Source organism: Sphaeramia orbicularis, chromosome 7 (assembly GCF_902148855.1).
Source record: "Sphaeramia orbicularis chromosome 7, fSphaOr1.1, whole genome shotgun sequence".
Classification (NCBI taxonomy): Eukaryota; Metazoa; Chordata; class Actinopteri; order Kurtiformes; family Apogonidae; genus Sphaeramia; species Sphaeramia orbicularis.
The window spans coordinates 54,728,984-54,756,380 of NC_043963.1; the positions used below are offsets into that span (position 1 = coordinate 54,728,984).

Below are 27,397 nucleotides of genomic sequence, written 5' to 3' on the forward strand. Positions count from 1 at the left end.
ATTACTTTGAGCAGCTGACTCGTATATTGACTTTCTTTTCCCATCTGGTTGGATGAAGCTGCGGTCCAGCCCACCACTGTGACCTGGAAGTGTATGAAAGGATTCCACAGAAATCTGGTGACACTTACAAATGTCACCTTGCTGTTTAATTATGATGCCAGTTAATTATTTTTCATTTCATCAGCACCCCCTTTCCTGTTTCAGGTGTAATGAAAACACACGTGACGCAAAATAGAGCAGTTCACTGGGGATTAAACGCTAAATGAGGCAGTGTTTTTTTTTTTAACCTGCTGGAGCCCTATATAAAGTACTGCAAACGAGGCCATACTGTACGGCGTGTCTGCTAAAGAGTCCACGGCTGTTTACTGCCTCTGCTGTGTTCTATTATACATCCTGGTCTCTCCCTATTGGCTTCTCCTGCAGCAAATCAAAAGGCTGTCTCAGTTTATTATTCAGCTGAACACAGCTCTAACTCGCTCACACTCATGAACCACTGCTGAAACCAGTCCACAGTCAAACCTCCACGTCCTGACCGTTTAGTGATTTCATCATTTATTCTGAACACGCAATGAAATTTAACATATATGCACTAGCAAAACATACATAATGATACAAATATCAAGAATCATAACAATCTTAGACAGAAGAAAAGCACAATAGTTCCATTTACATTTACCCGAAAAGGGGTGGGAAGAAGTGCAACTGATTTAATCCCACCTCCTCTCCTTACAATAATATTAATAATATATGTCCCTCTTCCTTTTACATTACTCCTCTATATTTATATATCTATTCACACACACACACACACACACACACACACACACACACACACACACACACACACACACACTCATTCATCCATATACACATATATAAGGTTCATACATATACACAACATACAAATACACATATAATCTTTTATCGATGCCTTTCTTAGTCGTGCTGGTGAATAAATAAACAAATAATATCTAACTCAAGGAAGGAAATATCTACATAAACAACAGTGAACATATGGTGACAGTTAATAACCCTCATCCCTATATCTTGTGTAAAACCTGTTCTTCTAAGTGTTTCTGAATCGTCTTCTGTTTGAACATTCCTTGTGCTCCTCCCTCAGTCTATTCCAGACTTTAACACCACACACACACATATGCTCAAACTTTTCTCAGTAGTGCGCACCCTCTGAATTTTGACATTAAATCTACCCCTTAAATTAGAACTCCCTTCCCTTTCAGTGAATCATTTCTGTATGTTTCCTGGCAGTAGATTATTTTTGGCTTTGAATCTGAGTTGTGTTGTTTGTAGTTCTATGATGTCTTTGGGTTTGAGTCACTTTGACTGTAAAAATAATGCATTTGTGTCATCTGTGGAGCCTGCCTTGTGAATGATCCTTACTGCTTTCTTTTGTAGAATGAGTAGTGGATACACTGTACTGTTGTAGTTATTGGCCCAAACCTCCACCATGTGTGTGAATATCACTCAAACATTTCTGCTTGAACTTATTCAACATAAAAAGGGATCTTGCTCTTATTGTGACGGCAATAGTGTGATACATAAAGTATACTTGTATCACAAGAAAGAGAAGGAATTATGTACTCCCAAAAAACATCAAACATCAATATCTTTAAAATCTACTGTGGTTTGAAGGTTTGTTTTGTTTTGTATCAAACTGTAAAAAGGACCAATGGAGTAAAGCTCCGCTGCAGATGCATCTGATGCTCATATTAAATTATTAAAGTATTTCAGAGAAACAGCACAAGCACACTGAAGTGGAGATATGAACATGTCAGTCATAGAAAATAAAATATCTCTTCATGAGTGTCAATGATGGGTGTAACGGGATACAAAAATTTTTGGTTCAGTACATTTTCAGTACGTTTTCGATACAGTGAAGGAGACCAATTTCATTAAAAAAAAAAAAAAAAAAAAACAACTTGTGAAACTCAAGTGACTGCATCTAATTCCAGAAACTGGAAAATATCTTGTTGGAAAAACATAATGAGATTTTGGAGGTTGTGCGGTGAGCAGGATGGGGGTCATGTTTTTTGGCAGTGTAAAAAACTATCCCAATACTGGAATAATATCAGTGAAAAATGTGGAAAAATATTGGGATAGGAACTACCAAGGACATGTTCTGTGTTATATTTGGGTCATTTAACAGGAAAGGACATACCAAGTGGGGATGGATATTTGATTAAAATCCTCATGGCAACGTCTAAAAAAACCATCACATGAAAATGGTGCAAAGAGGGACACCCCCGCCACCCCAAATAATTGGAGAGACGTTGTGGAAGAAATTCACAACATGGACAGACTTACGTATATCATAAGACTACAGCAAGAAACTTGTGAAGATCAATGAAAAAAATGGACAATATACAGAACAACAACTGACACTACGTTCTAAATGTTTGTGTTGTAAAATTTCAAAAATGGAACAATAAAATATAAGAAAAAAATTATTGAAGTAAAAATGCAACATACTCTGAACAATTAAGTGTCACTCTCAGTCTAACTGATCTTTACCAATACAACACCGGCACACCGCTCTTGTTTTGTCGTCTTGTCTCTCCACTGTCATAAGTGACTGGGAATCTGAAATGCTCCCAAATCGTAGACCTTAGAGCAGACGGAGGGTCCTCAGCTCTGTCTTTGTACCTGTGACCTGCTCTGAGCTGCCATGGTCCACCTTCAGCATGTGGATGGTGTTGCACTGCTTAGACGTCCATCTAGACCAGGGGTGTTCAAATCCGGTCCTCGAGGGCCGGTGTCCTGTATGTTTTAGATGTTTCCCTCTTCAAACACACCTGGTTTAATTAAGGATCAGCTCATAAACTCAGCTCTGCAGAAGCCTGATAACGATGGAATGGCTTCCAGGTGTGATGGAAGAGAGAAATATCTAAATCAGGGCTGTCAAACTCATTTTAGTTCAGGGGTCACATTCACCATAATAAGATCTCAAGTGGGCCGGATCACTAAAATAATAACAGCGACAAAAGTAAAATTAAATGATGTCAGTGTTTTTCATCTATAACGTTTCCTTGAAAATCGGACCAATGGCCCTGTATCTTACCGGCCAAATGAAAAGCTTTGGAAAATGTATCCAGATGCCATTTATTCTCACCCAGTTCTGTGTATTTATTCTGTTACAGAAATAGCCCATGTTTTGGTCATATTCCAATCAGATCTGTACAAAATTCAAATTCACACTTGATATCATTGATACTGATTTATTGGATCAATTCACTGTCGCACCAAATCCATAATCAGATCCAGATGGAAATAATTTGAATCCCTTGTGTTGACATCATCATACAGAAGCTGTATACCAAGTTTGAAGTCAATCAGAACTGGAGTTTGGGAGAAAAAGATGATTGAAATGTTTTTCCCATAAGAGCCCATGTTGAATTTTGCGTCAGTTCCAGATCCAGAAGAAGATCCTGATCAGCATGTGGACATTATGTTTGGGTCATCTCCCCATCAGGGCTGGACTGGAGACATTTACACTGGATATCATTTATATTTACTGAGTTATTGCATCCATCCACTTCCTGTCTCTTATAATGGGGACATTTTTCAAAGTCGCACCAAATCCAGAATCAGATCTGGATCCAAATAATTTCACTAACTTTTGCTGACATCATCATAAAGAAGCTGTAGACCAAGTCTGAAGTCAATCGGAATTGTAGTTTTGGAGAAGAAGACGATTGAAAATTCTGTAACGGACGACAGATGCTGCATGACGACAGCAGCTTATGGCCTGTCGGCCGGTAAGCTAAACATCTGAATGACATGGACAACTTGAAATGTCTTCAGAAAAACAGGTGCAATTTAACAATATTCTGCCTCAGTTGATCATTTACATGTGCATTACAACTTACTTTACAATTACAAACACACCAAATATTTACTAACAGGCAGAATATGGGTAAAATTGCACGTAAATCTCTTAAGACATTTCAGGTTGTTCATATTTGTTCAGGTTATTCACATTTTTTTGAAAAAGGAAAGTTTGTCCATGTAAACATTTTCATGTGATTTTACTTTTTTTTTTTAACACTAAAACAACGAGAGCATTTGCAGTTGTCATTATTTATCGGTTACTACAATAGGATTTTACTGGACTAACCCACTTGAGATTATATTTGCCTGTATGTGGAACCCGGATTGAAATCATTTTGACACTACTGATTGTTAATATCTTCAGTGTAATTTTTGCATTTCACAAATTCATCCCACAAGCCGGATCTGACCCTTTGGCAGGCCGGATTTGGTCCCCAGGCCACATGTTTGACACCTGTGATCTAAATCATGCAGGATGCCGGCCCTTGAGGACCAGATTTGAACACCCCTGGTCTAGGATATCAAATATTGCACATGGGTTCTGTTTGTGCCCACCCTGTTCATACTGTGTGTGTTCTGCTTCAGGGTTCATGTGGAAACTTAAGGCTAAAACTTAAGTGTTTGCATTCTTCACATAGACTACATGTATCCGGTGGGTACACCTCCATATTATACTGAAGGCCCTGAACTGAAACGGATCGGTACAAACGAGTGCACCGTTACACCCCTAGTGTCAACATCTTTTTATATTTTTTATCTTCTAGAAGCTATCAGGATGCCAGCATGGCACAGTTTGTTTGTCATTTTTTACAAGTTAAAAACACGTCCAAAGGCATTTTCAGTCAAGGGTTAATTCAATGTTTTTCATTCAACCTTGGGGTTGGGACCCCATGTGGGGTCACCTGGAATTCAAATGGGGTCATGTGAATTTATTTATTTATTTATAAACTTCATTTATAGAACTTTTCAACATTTATAGAACTTTTCATTCAACAAGTATAACATTTAAAATTTAAAGCAATGTATTCATGATACAGAGATTGACACTGGACATGATAAACAAACAGAACCCAAGGATAAATAAATAAATAAATAAATAAATAAATAAAACAGATCAATAACAATATAAGCACCTAAAATGTTATTAAAGTTCCAGGCCAGGCAACCTATTCACGCAGTGTATAAGAGGCTCCTATATTTTGTCAAATTTATTGGAAGAGTTATTTAATTTTTTCTAACTTTATGTTCAGCATGATGTCTCTGATCCATTGATCGTGTGTTGGAGGTGATAAGTCCTTCCATTTGAAGAGAATGGTATGCCTAACTAGTAAAGATGCAAAGGCCACAACTCTTTGTAGGTTAGCTGAAGGAACAGAGTCATCTGTGCATGAAATGAGACCAAAAATAGCAGGAAGGGGAGATGGCTGAATACAGCACCCATAAGCCTTCAAAATGAAATAAAAAAAAAAGAGTTCCAGAAGGGGGTAAGTTTGGAGCAGGACCATAGCATGTGGAATATTGTTGCTGGGGCCTGCTTGCATCTGTCGCAGATAGAGTTTATGTCAGGGAATATTTTTGCAAGTTTAACTTTAGAGAAGTGCAATCTATGTAAAACCTTGAATGGAATTATGGAATGTCGTGAACAAATGGAGGAGGAATGGACCCTAAGAAGCACCGGGGTCATGTGAAATTTCTAGTAATTGATAAAAATAAAAAACTTACTAATAAAAAATATACAGTGAATTGAGAGAGACAATCCCAATCCATAACAGACATGACAAACTGTGGTTGTGAAACTGCAGCACTGTGGTTCTGTTTGTGTGTCACATGTTCATTGTGGTCAGTTCCAGATGCTGCAGCTCTTTCATAATTCATAGTTTCAGTTCTTGTTTGTTCAGTATTAATTGTCCTCCTTGTAAATCACAGCTGGACTGACTGGACAGATCCTGAGCCTTTGTGCAGTAATCTACACCTGGATTTACTGCCTCTGTCCACAATAATAGACATTATATAGACTAAATGTCCTCTGAAATTAACGTTTATTTGCAACATTGTATAGCAAACTATTACATGATCAAAAAAAATTAATTTTAGCAAAAAAAAAAGTCTCTGTTTTGAATGTGTGGGGTCACCAGAAATTTGTGATGTTAAAATGGGGTCGCGAGTCTAAAAAGGTTGGGAACTATTGGGTTAATTTCTTAACTGTAAAGGAGAAAAAGCCTTTGGACAAATGCTGTAGTCCCATAGACGGAGCTAAATAACTAATCACATACTGTGCTACTAACAGTGCTTACTCCGTGCTTAAGTCCCAGTCTGATAGATCATTCCGCAAACTGAGGTGAAACAAGTTCTTTGGCTCCAAAATAAAACTGTCAAGTATCTTAAAGGTGTAATACCGCTGACGACCACTGAAGGGACTCCAAAAACCCCAGAGTTCCACAGACTGACATGGAACTGTTGGGACTGATAACTTAAAAATATGCTTTAAGAACATTGTGAAATGACTGCTAGGCAAATGTGTTATGAGGTTCACAAATGCAAATGATGTTTAGAATGAGCTAACCAGCGCCTCCTTGCAGATGGTTCTCACCTCTCATGCTTTTGCCCATATATGGTCACTTCTGGCAGGAAAAAGCCAAAACACAAATTTCTGTTTCAAAATGGGAGTTCAGAAAAACAACTGGGGCTACTAATTCTATGGTTTGAAGGCAGTTTCATTCCAAATATTATATTGAATCAACAGGAATAGGGAGATTATGTCTTTAAGGCTAGTGAGAGTCAGTTAACTGGATTAGCTATCAAGCAGTTAGCAGTGAACTTTACTCCTGATGGGGGTCAGGAGTAAAGTGTTTGCTGAAGCTCTGTGAACAAACTGAGGTGACATGGAAAGTATATCATGAACATTTCACAGTAGGAAAAGTGACATCTATTGACACTCCATTAATCTGCCACTGTTGGGTTTGTCTGTGTTTGGTTTGTTTTCATTTACAGTATTTCAACTGCACAAATGTTTAGACCTTGAAAACAGGCCATAGCAGATAAAACCATGCAGTTTAATTTCAGTAAAACCTCACAGTAAAAGCTAATTTTCACTTTACACAGGCATTACGATAGCAATAAATAATTTGTTGAAGTACTTTGAGCAGTAGCAGTTTTATTAACTGAAAAGGAGAGATGATGTCTTTGGAGAAATACTCCTAGAGCCATTTTGAGTTTAGATGACTGGCTAATTAGCTAGTAGCCATTGAAAGTGAACTTCACTCCTGATGGTGCCTGCATGAAAATTCAATCAGCTAATGCAGTGAACAAAGAAAGTGCTGCAATTAAAAAAACAAAGTTGTCCCCGAAGAGGCGGGGTGGTGGTGGGTTAAAAAAACAAAACAGGAACTACTGATATATTTATGATAACTACCCTGATAAAAGTGCTGGAAGGCAGCGCTCCTGAAAGTTAGTGTTGATTTGTAATCGTACTTTCACGTCATGTCGAGCTGATCAAATGAGCAAACAATCATAGTCAGAACAAAAATTCTGTAATTGACATGTTTATAATGCACATCTGAATATTTAAAGACAATAAAAGAATTTGATGCATCCTGCAATGTTGTTCTCATGACTAACATATGCATTATTATTTAACCTCACCTGTGAGTTTACAGCCTCTCCTCCTCTACCTCCTCCTTCTTCTCTCCTCTCTGTCTCCTGACATTAATGTTGATTCATGACATATGAACAGATTCAGGATACACTGATCATACAGTTTGATGGTTCAGTTACTGCCTGAACAAAAAAGACTTTTACTTTCAATTATTACATGTAGTTTATTCCCCAAAAATATGGATAAAATCACATCTAGAATCACATTTACAGTCTGAGGTTTTATTGTATTTTCCCCACAAATTTTCTTTATTTGTGTTTTTTAAACAGTTGCTCCTCCATAGAAATGCATTAAATGATAAGTACAGTAACTTTCTGTTGTATCTGTTTGGTATTAAAAAGTGTCTTTTCTTCAGTATCTGTGTTGAGCCTCTACAGTTCTAGACCCTTGAACTAACTTACACTTTAACTCCTAAAGAAGTGTTTTATGACCAGTTTTCTGTCTTCTGTCCAGAGCGATATTTACGTTAGAGGCGGGACTTCTAGCAGAGACTGACTGTTAACCCTTTGTGTGCCAGAATCATTGACTAAACACTACGGACAGCAGCTGGACTGATGGTGAGTACACAGTAGTGGGTGGATATTGGTAGGGACGGGTCCATAGAGTCCCTACGCAATTCTACTCCCCTGGTAGCAGCACCTTGTTCCAGTCAGACTAATGACAACGACAATAGAGGGTATGCATATACGTCACCCCCCCCCCCCCCCCCCCCCCCGGCCACGCCCCTCTAAGTCAGACTGAGTGTCTTAAACCAACCTGTTCAACATGACGGAGTATAGCAGTAAACACAGCCAGAGCAAAGGAACATGGGAAATCTGAAGTTAAATGAAGGACAGTTGGACTGGACATGGATCTGTACGAGCTACCAAAGAACAAGTGGTCCATGAACACTGACATGTGGACCCAAATGGAGGATCCAGACCTGATCCAGGGGGGAGGGGATCAGCGCTATTTGGACCTGAAACTAATATACATGGTTTCATCAGGACTGACAACCAGGGTCCAAAACTAGGACCAGAACCAGCTGATCCAAAGGCTCCAAAACTAGAGCCCAGAACCAGCTGATCCAAAGGCTCCAAAACTAGGGCCCAGAACCAGCTGATCCAAAGGCTCCAAAACTAGGGCCCAGAACCAGCTGATCCAGAGGGTCCAAAACTAGGACCAGAACCAGCTGATCCAAAGGGTTTAAAACTAGGGCCCAGAACCAGCTGATCCAAAGGGTCCAAAACGAGGGCCCAGAACCAGCTGATCCAAAGGCTCCAAAACTAGGACCAGAACCAGCTGATCCAGAGGGTCCAAAACTAGGGCCCAGAACCAGCTGATCCAAAGGGTTTAAAACTAGGGCCCAGAACCAGCTGATCCAAAGGGTCCAAAACTAGGGCCCAGAACCAGCTGATCCAAAGGCTCCAAAACTAGGACCAGAACCAGCTGATCCAAAGGCTCCAAAACTAGGGCCCAGAACCAGCTGATCCAAAGGCTCCAAAACTAGAGCCCAGAACCAGCTGATCCAAAGGGTCCAAAACTAGGGCCCAGAACCAGCTGATCCAAAGGCTCCAAAACTAGGGTCCAGAACCAGCTGATCCAAAGGGTCCAAAACTAGGGCCCAGAACCAGCTGATCCAAAGGCTCCAAAACTAGGGCCCAGAACCAGCTGATCCAAAGGCTCCAAAACTAGGGCCCAGAACCAGCTGATCCAAAGGCTCCAAAACTAGGACCAGAACCAGCTGATCCAAAGGCTCCAAAACTAGGGCCCAGAACCAGCTGATCCAAAGGGTCCAAAACTAGAGCCCAGAACCAGCTGATCCAAAGGGTCTAAAACTAGGGCCCAGAACCAGCTGATCCAAAGGCTCCAAAACTAGGGCCCAGAACCAGCTGATCCAAAGGCTCCAAAACTAGGACCAGAACCAGCTGATCCAAAGGCTCCAAAACTAGGGCCCAGAACCAGCTGATCCAAAGGCTCCAAAACTAGGGCCCAGAACCAGCTGATCCAAAGGGTCCAAAACTAGGGCCCAGAACCAGCTGATCCAAAGGCTCCAAAACTAGGGCCCAGAACCAGCTGATCCAAAGGCTCCAAAACTAGGGCCCAGAACCAGCTGATCCAAAGGGTCCAAAACTAGGGCCCAGAACCAGCTGATCCAAAGGTCATTTCCAGTCGAGTGTGGACTGACCCCAGTGAATATATGCATGATCTACTGGGACTGAGCAGATTTACTGAGTCTAGTTCAGATCCAGTCCTTTATCCAACACAGATACTACTGCTGTGGACCAGCAGGGACTTTTTTCTTGCAATATTATGGCTTTATTGTCAGAATATGAGGACTTTAATCTCATAAACGAATGACATTTTTGTTAAATTATGAAGGTTTTTTTTTTTTTTTTTTATAACTACGATTTTATTCTCATAACATTGTGATTCTTTTTGTATTCAACTTTATTCTCATAAAATTACAGGTTTTATCTCCATATTTTATGACTTTATTCTGGTAGTGACTTGTATTTTTATGTTCTTCTGTGGTCCTAATACTCCGTCGTAGCTTTATTCTCCAGTTCCCCGTATTTGTAAAACTAGGTTGGCCTCAGTTTCAGTTAGTTTACTAATCATGTAGGAGCACAAGGTTCACAATCACAAAATGAAGACAAAAAACATGAAAGATCTGATCATGAAACTAAGAGCTGCACTAAGAAGGAACGTTAGCCAAAACAATAGGTCATTTCAGGTCTGATTGGAGCCAAAAATACAGCATCAGTGAATGTTAGCTGACACCAAACAGGATCCACAGATCTAGGTTTGGTTTCCTGGATTTGTGGATCCATCTCCTTCTCTTTTCTTTGTCTTTCGGTGTCTGTAAAACGATAGCTCCCACTGCTTTAAGAACCTGTTCATACAATCCATGGCACAACAGCTCTGCCCCATTTTTTATTAAATATTGTTCTTCAGTTTAGGCAGGATTGAAGCCAACGCTGTCACTCATCTCCCTCTTTCTGCCACTTAGTGGGCGGAACTGCTGTGACGTCACATGCAGACCCTGTATAAAGCACATTTACAAAAGGAACTAACTGGAATGGGATTATTAAGTACTCATATTGGTACTTGGTATCAGCAAGTACTCAAATGTAAGTACTTGTACTTGTACTCAGTTTGGAAAAAAGTGGTATTGGTGCATCCCTAGTTTGAACTGTCAATATTAGTTATATTTCTGTTGTGCAGTAAAGCTCTGTATCTCCTCCTGGCATGATGCAGACTGATTTGTGTGATCACACCCTCAGTTTTTGTTGAGTACCACCATTTTTTACTACGGTCTTCTGCTTTATCCAACAGCTCGGTCCAGGATTCGTACAGATCACAGAGGGGTGCCTTCCTCTCACCCAGTCCTCTGCATGCTAGGAAGTGACACTAATTGCAACAACACTGCTTCTATATGTTGGCTTTTCACCAAGACTTGTAAGCCTGGGCTGTTGTGGTGCTTGTCCCAGCAGTGATAAGATACAGCCCAGCTCATTCTGGCACAAATGCACCTACGCCAGGCGGGGGGGTGTAGGGGGAATGGAGGCCATTTTTAGAAATACAGGGGGCGTACAAGGGAACCATGGTCTGGTGCGAAAAAGCCTCGTGTGTTCCTGTTCATGTTTCTCTCTCTCTCCTGCTGTTGCTAATGCTTTTTAGCTGAGTGAGCTGTGGAGGCTTTGCAGTTGTCACGACTGATTTCAATATTGTGGGTTTTAATGTGTGAAGAAGCAGCAGGTTTTACACACAGCACACACTGAGGAGAGGAGAAACTGGAGATGTGGTACAGGTACAGAGAACAAGGACTAGGACACATTTCCAGGTTCAGCGCATGAGACTTAGGAGGATTTAGGAAAAATACAGAAATGGAGGATAATATTCAAAACACCAAGGTTATTATCATTAACGAAAACGAACGAAATGATGAAAACTAAAACTGTAAAAACATTTTCGTTAACTGAAATAAATAAAAACTCAAATTAAAAGAAAAAAAAAAAACATAACTGAAACTGTATAGTGTGCTTACAAAACTAACTAAAACGTATAAACATTATGTATAAAATTCCCTTATTTTTCGTCTTTGTCAATGTTGGCATAGGATACAATACGTGAACATTTCATCTCAGATCAGCGGTATAACAAAGGTGTAGAAGTCAGGAGGCCAACGGTGAAAGGATGGAAAGTTTCAGTTTCATTTTCATGTAAGTGACGTTGTGTATGGATCACACCCCCACCTACATGACCCCCTCCAACCTGCTATAGGGGATTAATACATCGTACTGTACATATGTTTGTGTCTGTGCTCAGTCAGAGCCGCCCTAACCCCACCCCCAAATAAAGGGTCCAGGGTAACCTCACTTATTTCTTTGAATAGGATGGAAGATAAAATATATGAAAAAAGTGAAACTAATACTAAAACTAAACTAAACTAAAACTAGAAAAGCCCTTGGAGACTGCAGACCTCCGCCAAGGCAGATCAGTGGGCCCCCGTGGCCCCCCCCCCCCCTACCCCCGATCACCACCAAATTTAATCATTTGTTCCTTGTGCCAGTATCAACATTTCCTGAAATTTTCATCCAAATCCATCCATAACTTTTTGAGTTATTTTGCACACAGACAAACAGACAAACAAGTGCCAACAAAAACATAACCTCCTTGGCGGAGGAAAGTAAACATTAAGAAAAAACGACAACTAATAAAAACTAGCAAACCTGCTCTAAAAACTAATTAAAACTAAATGAATTAGAGAAAAGAAGTCAAAACTAAATAAAACTAAACTATAATGAAAAATCCAAAACTATTAGAACTCAGCACAACACTCATGTTTTCAGGAGTGTATAGATGCAGAACCTGTAAAAGCTGTTTTCTGTCCACAGAGGGAGCAGGTCCACTCTGTGGTTGGGCTGCTTTATCACCACAGTTATTCAGAATGGACTTCCCCTTCCACTGAACTTCTTCTGTTTTATAGTGAGTGACAGACAGCCTTAAAGGAGTGATATTTAGCTTTTTTGAAATAGAATTCTTCCTTTTCCCTCATTTCCCTGTGGTCTCCATAAACTGTAAATGCTCTGCTTGGCTCTGAATTCTTCATTCATTCAACTCCACAGGTCCATCTTCAACCCTATTTCTGAGGAATGACACCAGAAAGGTGGTTTGGAGCGCTGGCCCTTTAAATGCACATGAAGCCCCGCCCCCTCCAGGTTGTTGGCTGTGCTGCTCTGCCCACGAATAATTATTCACTATCCATATTTTGATGTTTGCCAATGATGTTGATACAGTCACTTGCATGGGATGTTTTATTTAGAAAGCTGAACACATCATTTGCTCTGCAGTATCTGATATGCCCAGAGGCTTGTGCAAAGTGGATGCAATCAGCTCCCATTTGTTTAGGGGCTAAATGTGCTTCCAAAAACTCCCAGAATTTCACTTCTGCATCAAATGTCCAGATGATGCAGTATGTAAAGCGGGCAAAATAAACTAATAGCACCCCCTATGGTATATTATGGAGCCCCTTTAATGACGTGTGAGAAAATAAAGTGTGGCCATGAATTAATAATGCATGGCTACGCATTAGTAACTCTTGTTGCCACAAGTTACTTATCTTGTGGCCACGTATTAGAACTCGTGGCCACGAGTTACTGCTGATACGTGACCACAAGACAAGTCACCTACAAGACTGCTGTGTAGAGTAGCACACCAGTTTGATACCCTTACAAACATGGAACCCCTCAGTTTGATTTCATTTTATTTTCACCTTGGTATTGTGGTATCAGATATCAGTATTTTAATCAAAGTATTAGAAACCAGTATTTTAATTAAAAGTATTCATTTTATATTCAAAAGTATTCATTTGCATGCCAGAAGTTACATTTCAGTGTAATGTGATGGTTGTAACAGAGTAGTTGACTTTTTTCCTGGGAGACCCACAAAAGAACGAACATGTGTAGCTATCGAAAGAACACGTGAATTTATGGAAAGTTACAAAATGGGGCGGGCAGAAAGAATATGTGAACTCACGGAAAGTTTTTGAAAATGTGGTGTACAAAAGAAGTACACGTGAGTGGAAATTTTTGAACATTCTGGGAAGAACTTAACTTTTTCTGGGAAAAAGTTACATACGTATTTATTAGTGCTGGGCAGCGATTAAAATTTGTAATGCAATTAATCATATGGATTTCTGCGATTAATCACAATTAATCGCATAGTTATATGGGGGGGTTGCCTGCATCAACAGCGTGTATTTCCTTTCAGTGATATTTCAGACTGAAGTACTCCAGTGATAAAAATAATTGCACACGTCAGTGCTTCCAAACACCAGTGTGGCCAATAATGAAAGACAGGAAATAAAGGACCCACCTGCAGTTCAGGAAGTAGTGGGGCTGTGCATAGAGCCCACTGTCTCAGCCAACCAAAAGACCTTTGCAATGAAACGTTGGTCAAATCATGACTTTTAGTGGAACCGTGGTTTCCAACCTTGCATGAGGGTATGATGAATTATGATGTTCTGTATATTTTGAAAATCAAATATCATGAGATTTCACCTTGACATACCATGTTTGGTGGGCAAAGTCAAGTAAACAACGAAGATTTTTAAATTGACGCAGAGTCCAATTCACCAATAATATAATATGGCTCACTTCCTGTCTCCCAAGTGGGTGTGGTTAGAAAGGTTGAAAAACTAACTAAGGCCTTTTTTTCTTGTCCTGTATGTCTTGTTGTTTGTTGTTTTAAAGTTATATTCACTCCAGACATTGGAATGAATAAGACTGGATCTTCTGATAAACTCCTAAAGGGGTGGGAGACTGGAGAAATCACACGACGCTTAAACTGAACATCATTTTCTAGGGAACTGTCTTGAGTCTTTGGTGCAGCCTAACACAAACACCCTCTTTGGACTCCTACCCTACTTTCAAGTCCATGTTGTTGATTTTGAATACACGATTTTGACCTATTTTTGTCCACTTTCAGTACCCAGTACCCAAGCAAGATCACATTTAGTCAGTCGGTCTGAAGACCAATGCAATTACATACTCTAAAAATACTGATTTTAACAGTGAATACTGATGTTTTACCATGAAGCAGGAGGTTGTATCATGAAATCTATATATTATCAAATGTTTCCCAAACTTTTCATATTTGATAATTGGCCAGGCCTTAACCTCCTCAGACCCAGGAAATGTCAGCAAAGTACAAGTTTTTTGTTGTTGTTTTTATTAAATAAATGCCTATATTGGAAACATCATGATGCAACAGTTTTTTCAGATGAAGTTTTTAAAATTTTTATGGAATGTGCTTTCTGGTGGACAGTTTTCTTTTCTTTTTTTTTTTGTATAAAGTTGTGAAACTCTTGTCCACAAATGTGGACAGAAAACCCATAGCTGGGTCTGAGGAGGTTAAGACATCCTTGTGTCTGCAATAAAACCCCCTAAACCAGGTTTGTTAAACTAATTTTAGTTCAGGGGCCACATTCAGCCCAATTTGAACTCAAGTGGGCCAGACCAGTAAAGTAAGAGCAAAATAGCCTATAAATAATGACAACTCCTAATTTTCTCCTTGTTTTTGTGCAAATAACATTAAATTATTAAACTGTTTACATTCGCAAACTATATAAAGAAAAACAATGTGAAAAACCTGAAAACACTCAAATTTCTTTAGAAAAATAAGTGCAATTTTAAAAATATCATATCAATACCTTATCATTTATACATGTGCATTACAGATCAGGTCTACAAAGGTACAAAACATTTAGTAACAGGGAGAATATCGTTAAAATTGCACTTCATTTTCTTTAGATATTTCAGGTTGTTTGTGTTCGTTCAGGTTATTCACATTTTATTGTTAAATGATAGTGTGTTAATGTAAATATTTTAATAATTCAATAGTTTTTTGTTGCACTAAAAGAGAAAAATTTGGAGTTGTCATTATCTATCCGCATAATGTAATTTTATTCACATTCAACCAAGAAAAGAGTCATTATTTCTAGGTTATTATGATATTATTTTATTTGAGATCACAGTTGGTCTGTATGTGGCCCCTGAACTAAAAAAAAAAAGGGTTCACCTTTGATTGTTCATATCTTCAGTGTAATTTTTGCACTTTGCAAATTTATTCCACAGACTGGATTGGAACCTTTGGTGGGCCAGTTTTAGCCCACGGGCTTAATGTTTGACACTCCTGCCCTAAACTAAGGCAAAGCACCACCTGTTGTAGAGATGAATCAATCACAGCATTTGAGACAAAACTCATCCCTACAAACATTGTCTTTGTTGGTTATTATTTGTTGTACTTGCATGACAGATTGTATTTGGGAAGCACATGGTATTAGAGGTATTCTGTGTATTTGTTTGATGGTTAGATGATAGGTTTGTTTAATTGGTTTTATCTGTACTTTGTTTTGCATTAGTTTGTTAATCTTGTTTGTATTTGCAAACCAAAATGTGCTTGTTAGTGAATCACAGGAGGGCATTTGGAAAAACAGGTTTTGTTGCTGGCAGGACATTAGCTCCCATATCTGTTCCACATACTGCACAGGAGATGGTTGACAAAGAGACAAGTTTATCCTTTAACCCATAAAGACCCAGTGCCACTTTTTTGACAGTTTGTAAATTAATTTTCCTCTATATTTACCCTTTCTTAAGTGATTTATCACTGTTTATTGTAATATTATCTTGTTTATTTTGCATTTCTTCAGTAAAAAATCTAATATTTTTCTATATTTAATTTACTGATCATGTAGATGTTCATAAAATCTCAGAGTAATTTCAAAGGTTATTATATCAGAAACAGAGAAAACTGAAGATAAGGTGACTTTTTCAGCAAAATTGATCATTAACTGAGCGTAAACCCAGTGTGTCCATCCACTGTCATTGATCTAACTCCATGGGTTTTACTGGTGAATCAATGTTGGAGAAGATGACAGTGTTTCCACGGTAATTACGGAGCCTCTGAACGTCCAAATGGGTCACATCTGATGACCATGAAAAGATGAATAACTGTATTTTACACCAATTATCTAAACCCCCTTTACACAAGGGTGGTGACTGAGAGATCGTTAAATGATGAAAAAATGGCCAGATCTCTCAACGATCTTTTAATGAGCACCCAGCGATCACCATGATCTCTCAGTGATCTTTCAGTGGTCTCCACGGTCATCACGGTCTCCGAAAAGTTTTGACTCGGTCCAAACCAATCTCTTAACAATCGTCAAGGGAAGCGATCTCTCAACGAACGCTCAAGGCACGTTGAAGGAGCCCTCAACAATCTCATCAATCTCCCAGCAATCTCTCAACAATCTTTCAACGAATGCTAATTTTTTCCACCCTGCAGGTAGAGATGGTTAAGAGATCATTGACGGAATGGGTACAACTATCTCAATGACCCCCCCGCCTGATCCGACTGACCAGACAGTTTAAAGTAGAGGGCCACAGGCACAACGAACACACAAGGATCTCCCAAAAACATTTACACAGAAACAGCTTTTTCGAGGCTTAGGAGATCATTGAGAGATCGGGCCAATTTTTGATCGCTCAATGGTCACAAAGCAATCTCCGTGAAAAGGGGCCCTTACATGTATTGATAGGATTAGTGGATCAACAGCTATTAAACATTTTAGATGAGTAGATGGTTAGATAGTTACTAAATGTAATATACTTCAGTTTTCCTAATCTGTTTTCTGTTATTTACATTATTAGGACTCCAAACAGATGTTACTATATCATTAAGGAAGCAAAGGTAATATGTTATGTTGTATAAATGTGAGATGGGGGTGGGATTTAATAAGTTTTCTTCTTCCCACTCCTTTTTGAGCAGAACATATTGAATTTATTTTGTTATTGCTAGTGTACATGGCAATTGCTATTTTGTCTTGATCACCTTTGTTACCTCCGCCAGGGGGTATTGTGATCACTTTGCTTTGTGTGTTTGTTTGTTAGTAACTTTAGGGGAAAACTCTTCCAACCATCTTTCCCAAATCTTCCCCACAGATAGGCCTAGGCCCTGGGACCAACCCATTAAATTTTGGTCCCAGTAGGCCAAAGTTCAAGGTCACAGCAAGGTCACAAAATCTATAATTTTCCATCTGTCATCACTGAGCAATTTTCCAAAATTCATCAAAAATTCAAAACGACTCCGATTAGCCTACAATTTGCTCCACCTGTAGCTTAGAACAATATCTTGTATCTGGCACAAAATTGTCCACATCCACTGTGGAATGTGGACTCTGTGGACATTTACATTTAACACTGAAAATCCCATTTACCACACATTTAAAATTAGAACTCAACAAAAATGTTGATTGGAATTGAATATAATTTGACATACACATGACTGGTACCAAGCTTCAACTTTTTCTGCTGTATGGAACAACCTGGAAACTGTTGAATTTAAAAAGAAATAGTCGATCCACACACGCACACTGTTCGGGGTGCTTGGTGGAGGTTTGCGTTCTCTGGACACTTATTACTGTATTTACTCTGCCATTAGTTCCTTGTACACAAAAGATGTTTGATTTTTTTGTTCTGCTCAAAACAAATAAATGGATGAATGATGATGGATGATGGTTTTGAATGACAGCGGATGTTTGGGTCTTTATGGGTTAAAGTTACTCTTACATTTAATTTCCAAATCCTCCAACTGATGCCAATAGAGGCAGAAAACCTGCAGCAGTGATAACGTTTAGTATGAAGCATTGTAATGCAAGTGTGAATGTGGGAGTTAGAAGTGATGGACTAGAAGGTGATATGTTTAGACAAGTGGTCCTGCACAAAGGCTCCAGAATAGCACCAGTAGTTTCTCACTGACCCTGTTGTAGCCTGGGAGACTATTCGCTCAGGCAGGCAGAAAGAAGAGCGACCAGAAACCACATCGCAGGGAGCTGATGGGAAAGTGATACACAGCGAGTGACCTGGAGAACAATGCCACTGTGCCTGGCCTGTGGGCTGCTGGCAAAGCTGAGAGAGAGAGAGAGCGCGAGTGGAGATAGAAGAGACGTACACTGACTCACTGCACCCAGTCTCATAAGAGGAGCTGTGAGCGTGGTGATCCAAGCTGGCATCCATATGTGGGAGGACAGGCTCGGCTTTCACGTCCACTCCATCGTCTTTTTAAAATGACAAGAAGTGGTTGTATTGCATTCCTAAGTGGTAATACACCAGCAGATGTTACTGTGCGATAATTGAAGCCGTTCCACCTACAGCGAGATCAGAAGAGCTTTAACTTGTGCTGCTGTAAACATTTGTTGCTCTGGTCTTGTTACAATACGAATAGGGGTGAAACGATTCCTTGAGTTATTCGAGTACCTCGATTACAAAAAATGATCGAAGAATTTTCTCTGCCCCGAGGAATCGTTTATTTAATTGTAAAGCTCAAAGCATGGCATTTCACATAGACTACTTAATGGGGCACAACGCGCTTACCTCACTCACGCAAAGGAAGATGACGGAGGATGCGGTAGTGTTCGGATGAAGCAGCGGAAAGATGGAAGAGGCGAGTGAATACAACAATGATGACAAAAGACAAAAAAAAAAAAAACACAATAAAAAAGACAGAAAATGTCGGAAGTGTGGAAGCATGTCAGACTGATTCCATTATTTCATTAATCTTCTTCGCCCGGTCTGGAGCACAGGGCCTCGGTGAACGATCTCCATCTCCTGCGGTCACAAGCAGTCTTCTTTGCCTCTTGCCATGAGGTGTTGGCGTGGGTTAGATCTTTTGTGACACCTCTTCTCCAAGACAATCGTGGCCTTCCTCTTTCTCTTTTCCCCTGGGGGTTCCAGTCAAGCACTTTTCTGGTGATGGATGTATGTGGCTTTCGGAAAGTGTGACCTGTCCATCGCCACTTCTTTCTCCTTCTTGTAGTCTCAGCTGGCTCTTGACTTGTTCTCTCCAGCAAGGCCTGATTGCTGATCTTGTTTGGCCACCAAATCCCTAAGATGTATTGTAATCTTGAGTTGGCAAATGTCTGAAGCTTTTTGATGTTCATCTTTGAGAGACCCCAAGTTTTGCATCCGTACAGGAGAATAGACTTGACGTTTGTTTCAAAGATCTGAAGTTTGGTTCTTATAGCGATGTTTTTTGCCCTCCACACTGGCTTTAGCTGTGAGAATGCAGCTTTGGCTTTCCCTTTGCGCCCCTCTATATCCTTAGATGTTCCTCCGTCATTGCTGATGACACTCCCAAGGTAAGTGAAATCCTTCACTGTCTCCAGCTCTGTTCCTCCGCATCACAAGGGTCTGGCCTTCCCGACTGTTTTAACCCGTATCTCTTTTGTTTTAGTTGCACTGATTGACAGACCCACTCGACCTGACTTATGTTCCAATTTCTGTGTCTTCTCCCTCATCTGGCTGATGCTTTGGTTCAGGAGGACGAGGTCGTCTAGGTGAAACGATTCCTCGAGTTATTCGAGTACCTCGATTACAAAAATTTATCAAGGAATTTTCTCTGCCTCGAGGAATCACTTATTTAATTGAAAAGCTCAAAGCACGGCATTTTTGCACAGACTACTTAATGGGGCACAACACGCTTACGTCACTCATGCAAAGGAAGATGATGGAGGACGTGGAAGTGTTCGGATGAAGCAGCGGGAAGGTGGAAGAGATGAGTGAATACAACAATGATGATGAAAGACAAAAAAAACACAATAAAAAAGACAGAAAATGTCGTTAGTGTGGAAGCATTTCAGACTGAACAGCAGGTAAACACTGTGTCATGTATCCACTGTAACACGGCCTTTCCATAAAACAACAGCACATCTGTGATGGAGCATCTGCTCATCAGACCCCCAGAATGGAGTGGAGGACCCCAGATAAGACAAAATGAATGTAGCGTAAATCAATGAGATTAACGTTAATGTACCTTACTAACATAACGCTAGCCCTGCGGAGGGCTAGCTTTGTGTTCATTATGGAACTGTCGCATGTGTGGAGAGTTTAGTACGATTGTGACAAGCACAGATTTATGCAGCAAGCCGTGCACTCGGGATTTGCATGGTTAATTTCCCAAAGCACGGACGAAATGGTGCATGGGTTGGTGAAAGTTTTCTCTGACCTTGTCACGGTTGAATTATGGCAAAATCCAACTACTTTTTGCAAAAATGAAGCAAATCATCAATTAACTGGACGTGTGTGTGTGTGTGTCGGGGGGGGGGGGGGGGGGGTTATAGGTTATGAGACAGACAGATGGGGGGGGGGGGGGGCATTGCCTTGATTCTCCTGAATGTAGCAGAAATGTGTCAAACTGTTCATGCATGGACTCGTTCAAAAGTTCTTTCCTCTTTTCTGCCACAGCACAGTCCTGTTTTGTCTAAACTGTAAATTCTGAAACTTACAGCTGCCAAAGTTCAGTTGCACAACAAAAAGGCAATGGTTATGCCTTTCTTTTATTTATTAATGCCTTATATTTTGGATACTTACAAGAAATATTAAGTTGAAAGTAATTACATTTTATTTATTTTATTTGTGTTTTCTTTATTTTTATTTGTATTTGCAATTGTCTCTGGAAATGTTTCTAGTCAAGAAAATACATTTTGTTGTATATGCACAATATGAATGTAACAAATAAAACTGTTAATTACCAAAAAAAAAAAAAAGGAAACCAATTGGTCCTTCATTATTAAGTGAAATACCCTATTTCCTCTTGTGTATTTATAATTGCTCTTTAACCAAGCAAAAATAAGTTTTATCCGATTACTCGATTAATCGAAGGAATTTTTTGTAGAATTCTCCAATACTAAAATACTCGATAGCTGCAGCCCTAAATATGAATAAGAATTATATCTCTGAACACAAAATGCGATACACAGGTATTGAAACCAAACCTGATTCAACAGTGTTACACTTGATTTGAAATCAAGCGGCTACTGCACCATAAAAATAGGTGAAGTATTTAGGAGTTTAATGCTGAAATACTTTTAAAGCACTTGGGGGTACCTGTAGGGTATTGTGCTAAGCATGACAGTGGGTACGGTTACATGATGTTTTTAAATCCGATTTATTTTTCCAGAAGAAATTAATCCGGAACTAAAGTACTTTCTCCTCTGCTTCCATGGAAATTTTAAACCCAAATAAAGGTTTACATGAGAAATGTTTATTAGGTTCTGGCAGCCCTTCTGTTAGCTTAGCTTAGCCCTTCTGTTAGCTTAGCTTAGCCCTTCTGTTAGCTTAGCTTAGCATAGTCATTGCATTTCCTTGGTCACACGTAGCCAGTTTTTTAAAGGTGATTTGTCGTCTTTTCTCAGTGATTTTGTCAAATCCGATTCTCTCTAATTATTTCTTCAGATCTGCGACTTACTGCACTCATACAATCTGTGGACTGTTGTGTTGACGGAAGGTGGAAAATCTTTTTGTCGAAGGGATGCATGCGCTAAACTAGCTTTGCTTTAGCGTTTTAGCTTTGCATTAGTTTTTATTTGCCCAGATTTTCTTCCTGCAGTAAGTCACATGACCATGATCTGAGCCTCAGTTTGTGATCATATTGACCCCAGCGGACTAAAGGAATGATTAGGGAGAACTGAACTGACCCAAATCACTCCTAAAATACTACAAATCACCTCTAAATGCCTGGCTACGTCTGAGCAGAGGAATGAAGCCATTATGCTAAGCTAGGCTAAGCTAACGTTAGGGCTGCAGTTCAAACTGTTTGTCCCACTTGTGGAACTCATTAGTTCAGGACAAATGAATGAATCCAAAGCCAGTGTTGAACTGTTCCTTCAGGGTTTTCCAGGCTGGTAGATCCCATCAGAATATTCCACTGGAACGCTTTGGGAAGACTAGACTGCAGTGCAGATTCTTCCACCAGCGCAGAATGTGTGCGTCATCGCCACAGGACAAGACACTGAGCATGTGCAGAATGGAAGGAATAAAGTCCAAACGGAATAAAGGCTTTACATGTCCAGGAAGAATTTAGAGTGCAGTTAAAAGAGGATTAAACCAGTGACTTTAATCAGGTTTAAATTTAATCTGAACTTTTCTTTTTCAACTGGAATAAGGTGTTTACATGGACATCTGAAATAGGATCCAACCTTTAATCAGATTAAACCAGGAAGAAAAGTTGTCATGGAAATGCATGGAGTGTGGCCTGTACCCTGGTTCCACTGGTTTGGACTTGTTGACACTGAAGAACTCATGTCCAATTTTCCTTAAAAACCCTGACATTCACTCTGAAGTACCTGATGCCTTTCACCTCACATTTACAGTGACAACCTCAATGTTACAGTTTAACACCAGCTACCATTAGCTTATATCAGCGTATCGTTAGCCTCAGAGCATAATTGCCCGAGTCATATTTTTTTACAACATAGCCAATGATGCAAAATGAAGGAGAAGTATGAGGAGAGTAAAGTTACTCAGATCTTACAATTTGGCCAAAAACCTCATAATAATTATGCTATGAGGCTAACGATGATGACTGTCTCTTCTCATTTTCCTTGTTTTCTCCTCCTTAACACATAAAGACCCAAACATCCACCACTGACCAAAACCATCTACTGATCTAAACTAGGGATGTACGATATTGGAAAAAACTGACATTGCGATTTTTTTAACCCTGCGATATATATTGCGATATGAAATTCCAAGGCACTATCGACACAGAAGACATGTTTTAATATCATTGTTCTTGTAGCCGAAATAATTCCAGATAACTGATGTTATTAAACATCATTAATGTCCAGGTAAAGTAATAATATGTACTCAACAGTATAAATGTGTGTTGTTTGTACTTTGTCGTCAGTTGTAAATGTCCTACCTGATGGAGATGAAATCTTTGAGTCGAGCAGAGACTGTCAGAAGCTTGCAGTGGTTCGTGACATAGCTGATGTTGGTCAGGATGATTTTCTTCTTGTACGTTTTCCCCACTTCAAAGTCCTGGAACAGACAGATTTAAAAGCACATCACAAAGCAAAAGGCAACAACCATGGCTTTAAATAAATATACATTTAAAGGTGTGATTTTCAAAGTATTGGTTTGTAAAGATGTTTTCGAGGGATACAAGCACGAATGATTTTTGATGTACTGATTGGTATCCTAAAAATGATTTTGATTTGAATGTAGGCGAGGCGTATATAAGCATTTAGCTCAGTGTTTTTCAACCTTGGGGTCGGGACCCCATGCCTGGAATTCAAATGGGGTCGCCTGAAATTTCTAGTAATTGGTAAAAATAAATAAATAAATAAAAAATTACTAATAAAATATATGTTGAGTTGACAGAGACAATCACAATACATAATAGACATGACAAACTCTGAAGCTGAAACTGAAGCACTGTGGTACTGTTTATATTTCAAATGTTCACTGTGGCCAGTATGTATTTATTGATTCAAAATTCCTTAATTGTTCAGTAATTCATTGCAGCCTTGTAAATCACAGCTGGACTGACTGTACCTATCCTGACCAAGGAAAATAAAATTCTCCCTTTGTGCAGTAATCTACACCTGGATTTACTTCCTCCATCCATACTAATATACAGGGTGTCCCATAAGTCTCATACATAGGAGACATAATACATTCCATACATATATGGTTCTAACATGTATTTCTTTATATTTCTTCTTTATAGTTCTTCAGCAGTGGAGGACACACATTGAAATGTGTTCCCGACAAAATGGCAGTCATATAGAGCATATTATATAAATAAAGGTGGTTTATGTCAAGAAACGTTTATTTTTCCTATGTATGGAGACTTATGGGACACCCTGTACATTATATAGACTAAATGTCATCTAAAATTAACGTTTATTTGCAACATTGCAAACTATTATGGGATCAAAAACAAATTAATTTTAATAAAAAAAAGTTTGTTTTTAATGTCTGAGGTCGACAAAATTTGTGATGCTAAAATGGGTTCATGAACCAAAAAAGGTTGGGAACCACTGATTTAGCTAAACCTGTTCAGTCTCAACAGAATTCACACTCAGTTGACTTAAAATCAACCTCATTGCTTGTATGTTCTGTATTATGGAAGATGACTGAATAAACTTAAACCTAAAACTAAATTAAGTCAGTGCAGTAGTATCTAGGGCTGTAAGAAAATATTGGTTCTGCAATATATAGCGATATTTCATTTCACAATACTTTATTGATATTAAAAAGTATTGTATCTATATTTTTAGGTATTTAATCAAATGCAGATATTTTAGAGGTTCATTTTTTCTTCTTCTTCTTCTTCTTATTAGTATTATTATTAAACACTCTTTTATTAAATAATGTTCGTTCCTTTGTTGGGATTGAACTAAAATCCTGTTCTGATGTTAGTTGAGAACTAATAGAATCTGAACATTTGAACAGGATCTGAAACTGGAATGTCTGTAAAACAGAATTTCAGTTTGAACACAGGAACATTTTGTGATAGAACATTAGATCCTGTTGGGATCAAATAAAAATGTGTTTAGTATTTGTGCAGATTTATGGTGTAATTCAATACTTCAAGGAAATAATCATTTAAAAAAAGAAACAAACGAAAATTGCCTTTTTAACAGTATCGTGATATATCACATTGTGATCCTAGTGTTGTGATTTGTATCGTATCGACAGATTCTTGCCGATACACATCCATACACACAGTAGTATCTTATCTTTTCTTACTGCCTACTACTGGACATTGGTATTGAAATCTGTAAAATGCATGCACAATGTATTATGTGATACTATATGATATAATAACTCCAACCATACATTTGGCACTACAGCACTGCAAACTGGCAAACTTACGCCGCCGACTAAAGAGTGACTAACAGCTGATTTCAGACACGTTACTGGGGAGCATTAGGATTACTGTGGCTAAACCAGGGGTGTCAAACATGCGTCCTGGGGCCAAAACCGGCCCACCAAAGGTTCCAGTCTGGCCTGCGGGATGAATTTACAAAGCGCAAAAATTACACTTAAGATATTAACAATCAAGGATGTCGAACTCGTTTTAATTGAGGTTCCACAAACAGAACAATGTGATCACAACTAAAATAATAGCATAATAACCTATAAATAAGGACTCCAAATGTTCTTAGTTTCATGTGAAAAACATAATATTACATTACACCTATAAATAATGAACCCCAAATTTTTCTCTTAGTTTTAGTGTAAAAATTTACATTAAATTATGAAAATATTAACATTTACAAACTATCCTTTAACAATAAAATATGAAAAACCTGAACTTTTGAAAGTGACATTTTAACATTTTTCTTCCTGTTATTAAATATTTTGTGCCTTTGTAGATCCAGTCTGTAATAGGCATGTATAAATGGTAAGTGGAGGTGTAATATTGTTAAAATGGCATTTATTTTTCCTCAAGAAATTTCAGTTTTTTCAGATTATTCACATCATTTTGTTTGGATAGTTTGTAAATGTACATATTTTCATCATTGAATTTTGATTGCAGTAAAACAAACAGAACAATCTGGAGTCATCATTATTTACAGGTTGTTATGCTACTGTTTTACTGGTCCGGTCCACTGGAGATCAATTTGGACTTAACGTGGCCCCTGAACTGAACTGAGTTGGACACCCCTGGGCTAAACCTTTTCTGCCGATGAGTATTTCTATGGGTAGTGTTTTCACTTAGAGGTGTACTAAAGTTGTACCTTAAAGAGGATGATCTCTGGCTTGCTGATGAATGGAGGCCCTTTCAGCTCTTTTTGACAGCCTTTTTTAGCAGATACGTTGAGCTTTCCACCGGTCATCGTAGGTCCCTCCTGCTTGACATCAGTCTGCGTCAACACAGGTTTCTGCCGTAACACAGAGAGAAAGTCCAACATGCTGCGTCATTAGGAAGATACTGTATGACTTTGACTCTTCTTCTATGTCACGCTTTGAAGTTATTATGCTGTTAGCTGATCAGTTAGGCTACGTTCAGACAGCAGGTCTTAACCCTTTCATGCATGAATTATGAGAGCCTTAATCAAGTCCTGAGTATTTTTATTCCTCTTTAGGTACGAAAAAAAGTGAGTGAAATGTTTTTATGAACCTATTTATCATGGAGTTACAAAAATGTCCACTAGGCTGAACACCATTCGTTTAATTTTTGAAGCAAAGAAACATGTATTTACTGTCATACTGTGTGAAAACTATAAAATATTTTTTTTAAATGCTGCTAATTTGATCTTTTCTCACATTTTAACATACTATAATACTAGCTACTACTCAGATAATATGCAAAAAAAAAAAAAAACAACTTTTTGTTTTAAAAGAAACCGTTCATTAGTCTAATTGATTTACACTTAAACATGTCAGTGCAGATCAGGTTTATCAAGAACAGGAAAGTTACAGTAATGATATGAATGTCAGTGTATGGGATGGTGTATAAGTGTCCACTGTGTTGGCTGATATGGAACTAAAACATCAAAATCCATGAATATACAAGAGAACAGCTGGAGAAGAACTGTCCACTGGAGTGACCACTGGAGTGACCACTGGAGTGACCACTGTGCATGAAAGGGTTAATGCACAATTCAGATTTTTTGGTGAAATCCGATTTTTATGGTGCTTGTTCATATTCCACATTAAATGCGACTTCTATCAGTTTTGAGTCTGAACTGAATGTGAGCCTGAAGTGACCCACATGCACTAAAGAGGTCCTGAAGTGACCCACATGGACTAAAGACGTCCTGATGGAATACAGGACAACATAGACATACACTGTGTTTATGGAAGTAAATATGTTTTCCCACCGCTCCTCCTCCTGGGACGCAGGATTTTGATGTTTGTTGCATTTCAATGATGTAATGGTCGGATAAATGCGACCTGGCCGTTCAGACTGAAGTCACATTGCAAAATATCAGATATCTATTGGATTTAGGACCACATATGACAGTGGTCTGGGTCAGATTTAGGACCACATATGACAGTGGTCTGGGTCAGATTTAGGACCACATATGACAGTGGTCTGGGTCAGATTTAGGACCAC

General features: G+C 38.9%; 1 protein-coding gene across 1 annotated transcript in view; it reads right to left on the reverse strand.

Moving 5' to 3' along the window:
* LOC115422497 (cilia- and flagella-associated protein 74-like) overlaps positions 1-27,397 on the reverse strand; it is a 120,781-nt gene that overhangs the window by 46,704 nt on the left and 46,680 nt on the right. The window contains exons 13-14 of the mRNA XM_030138844.1: positions 26,076-26,219; positions 23,246-23,364 (exon numbers count right to left, since the gene is read on the reverse strand). Of these exons, the coding sequence (XP_029994704.1) occupies positions 23,246-23,364; positions 26,076-26,219 (263 nt within the window). The remainder of the gene's footprint in view (positions 1-23,245; positions 23,365-26,075; positions 26,220-27,397) is intronic.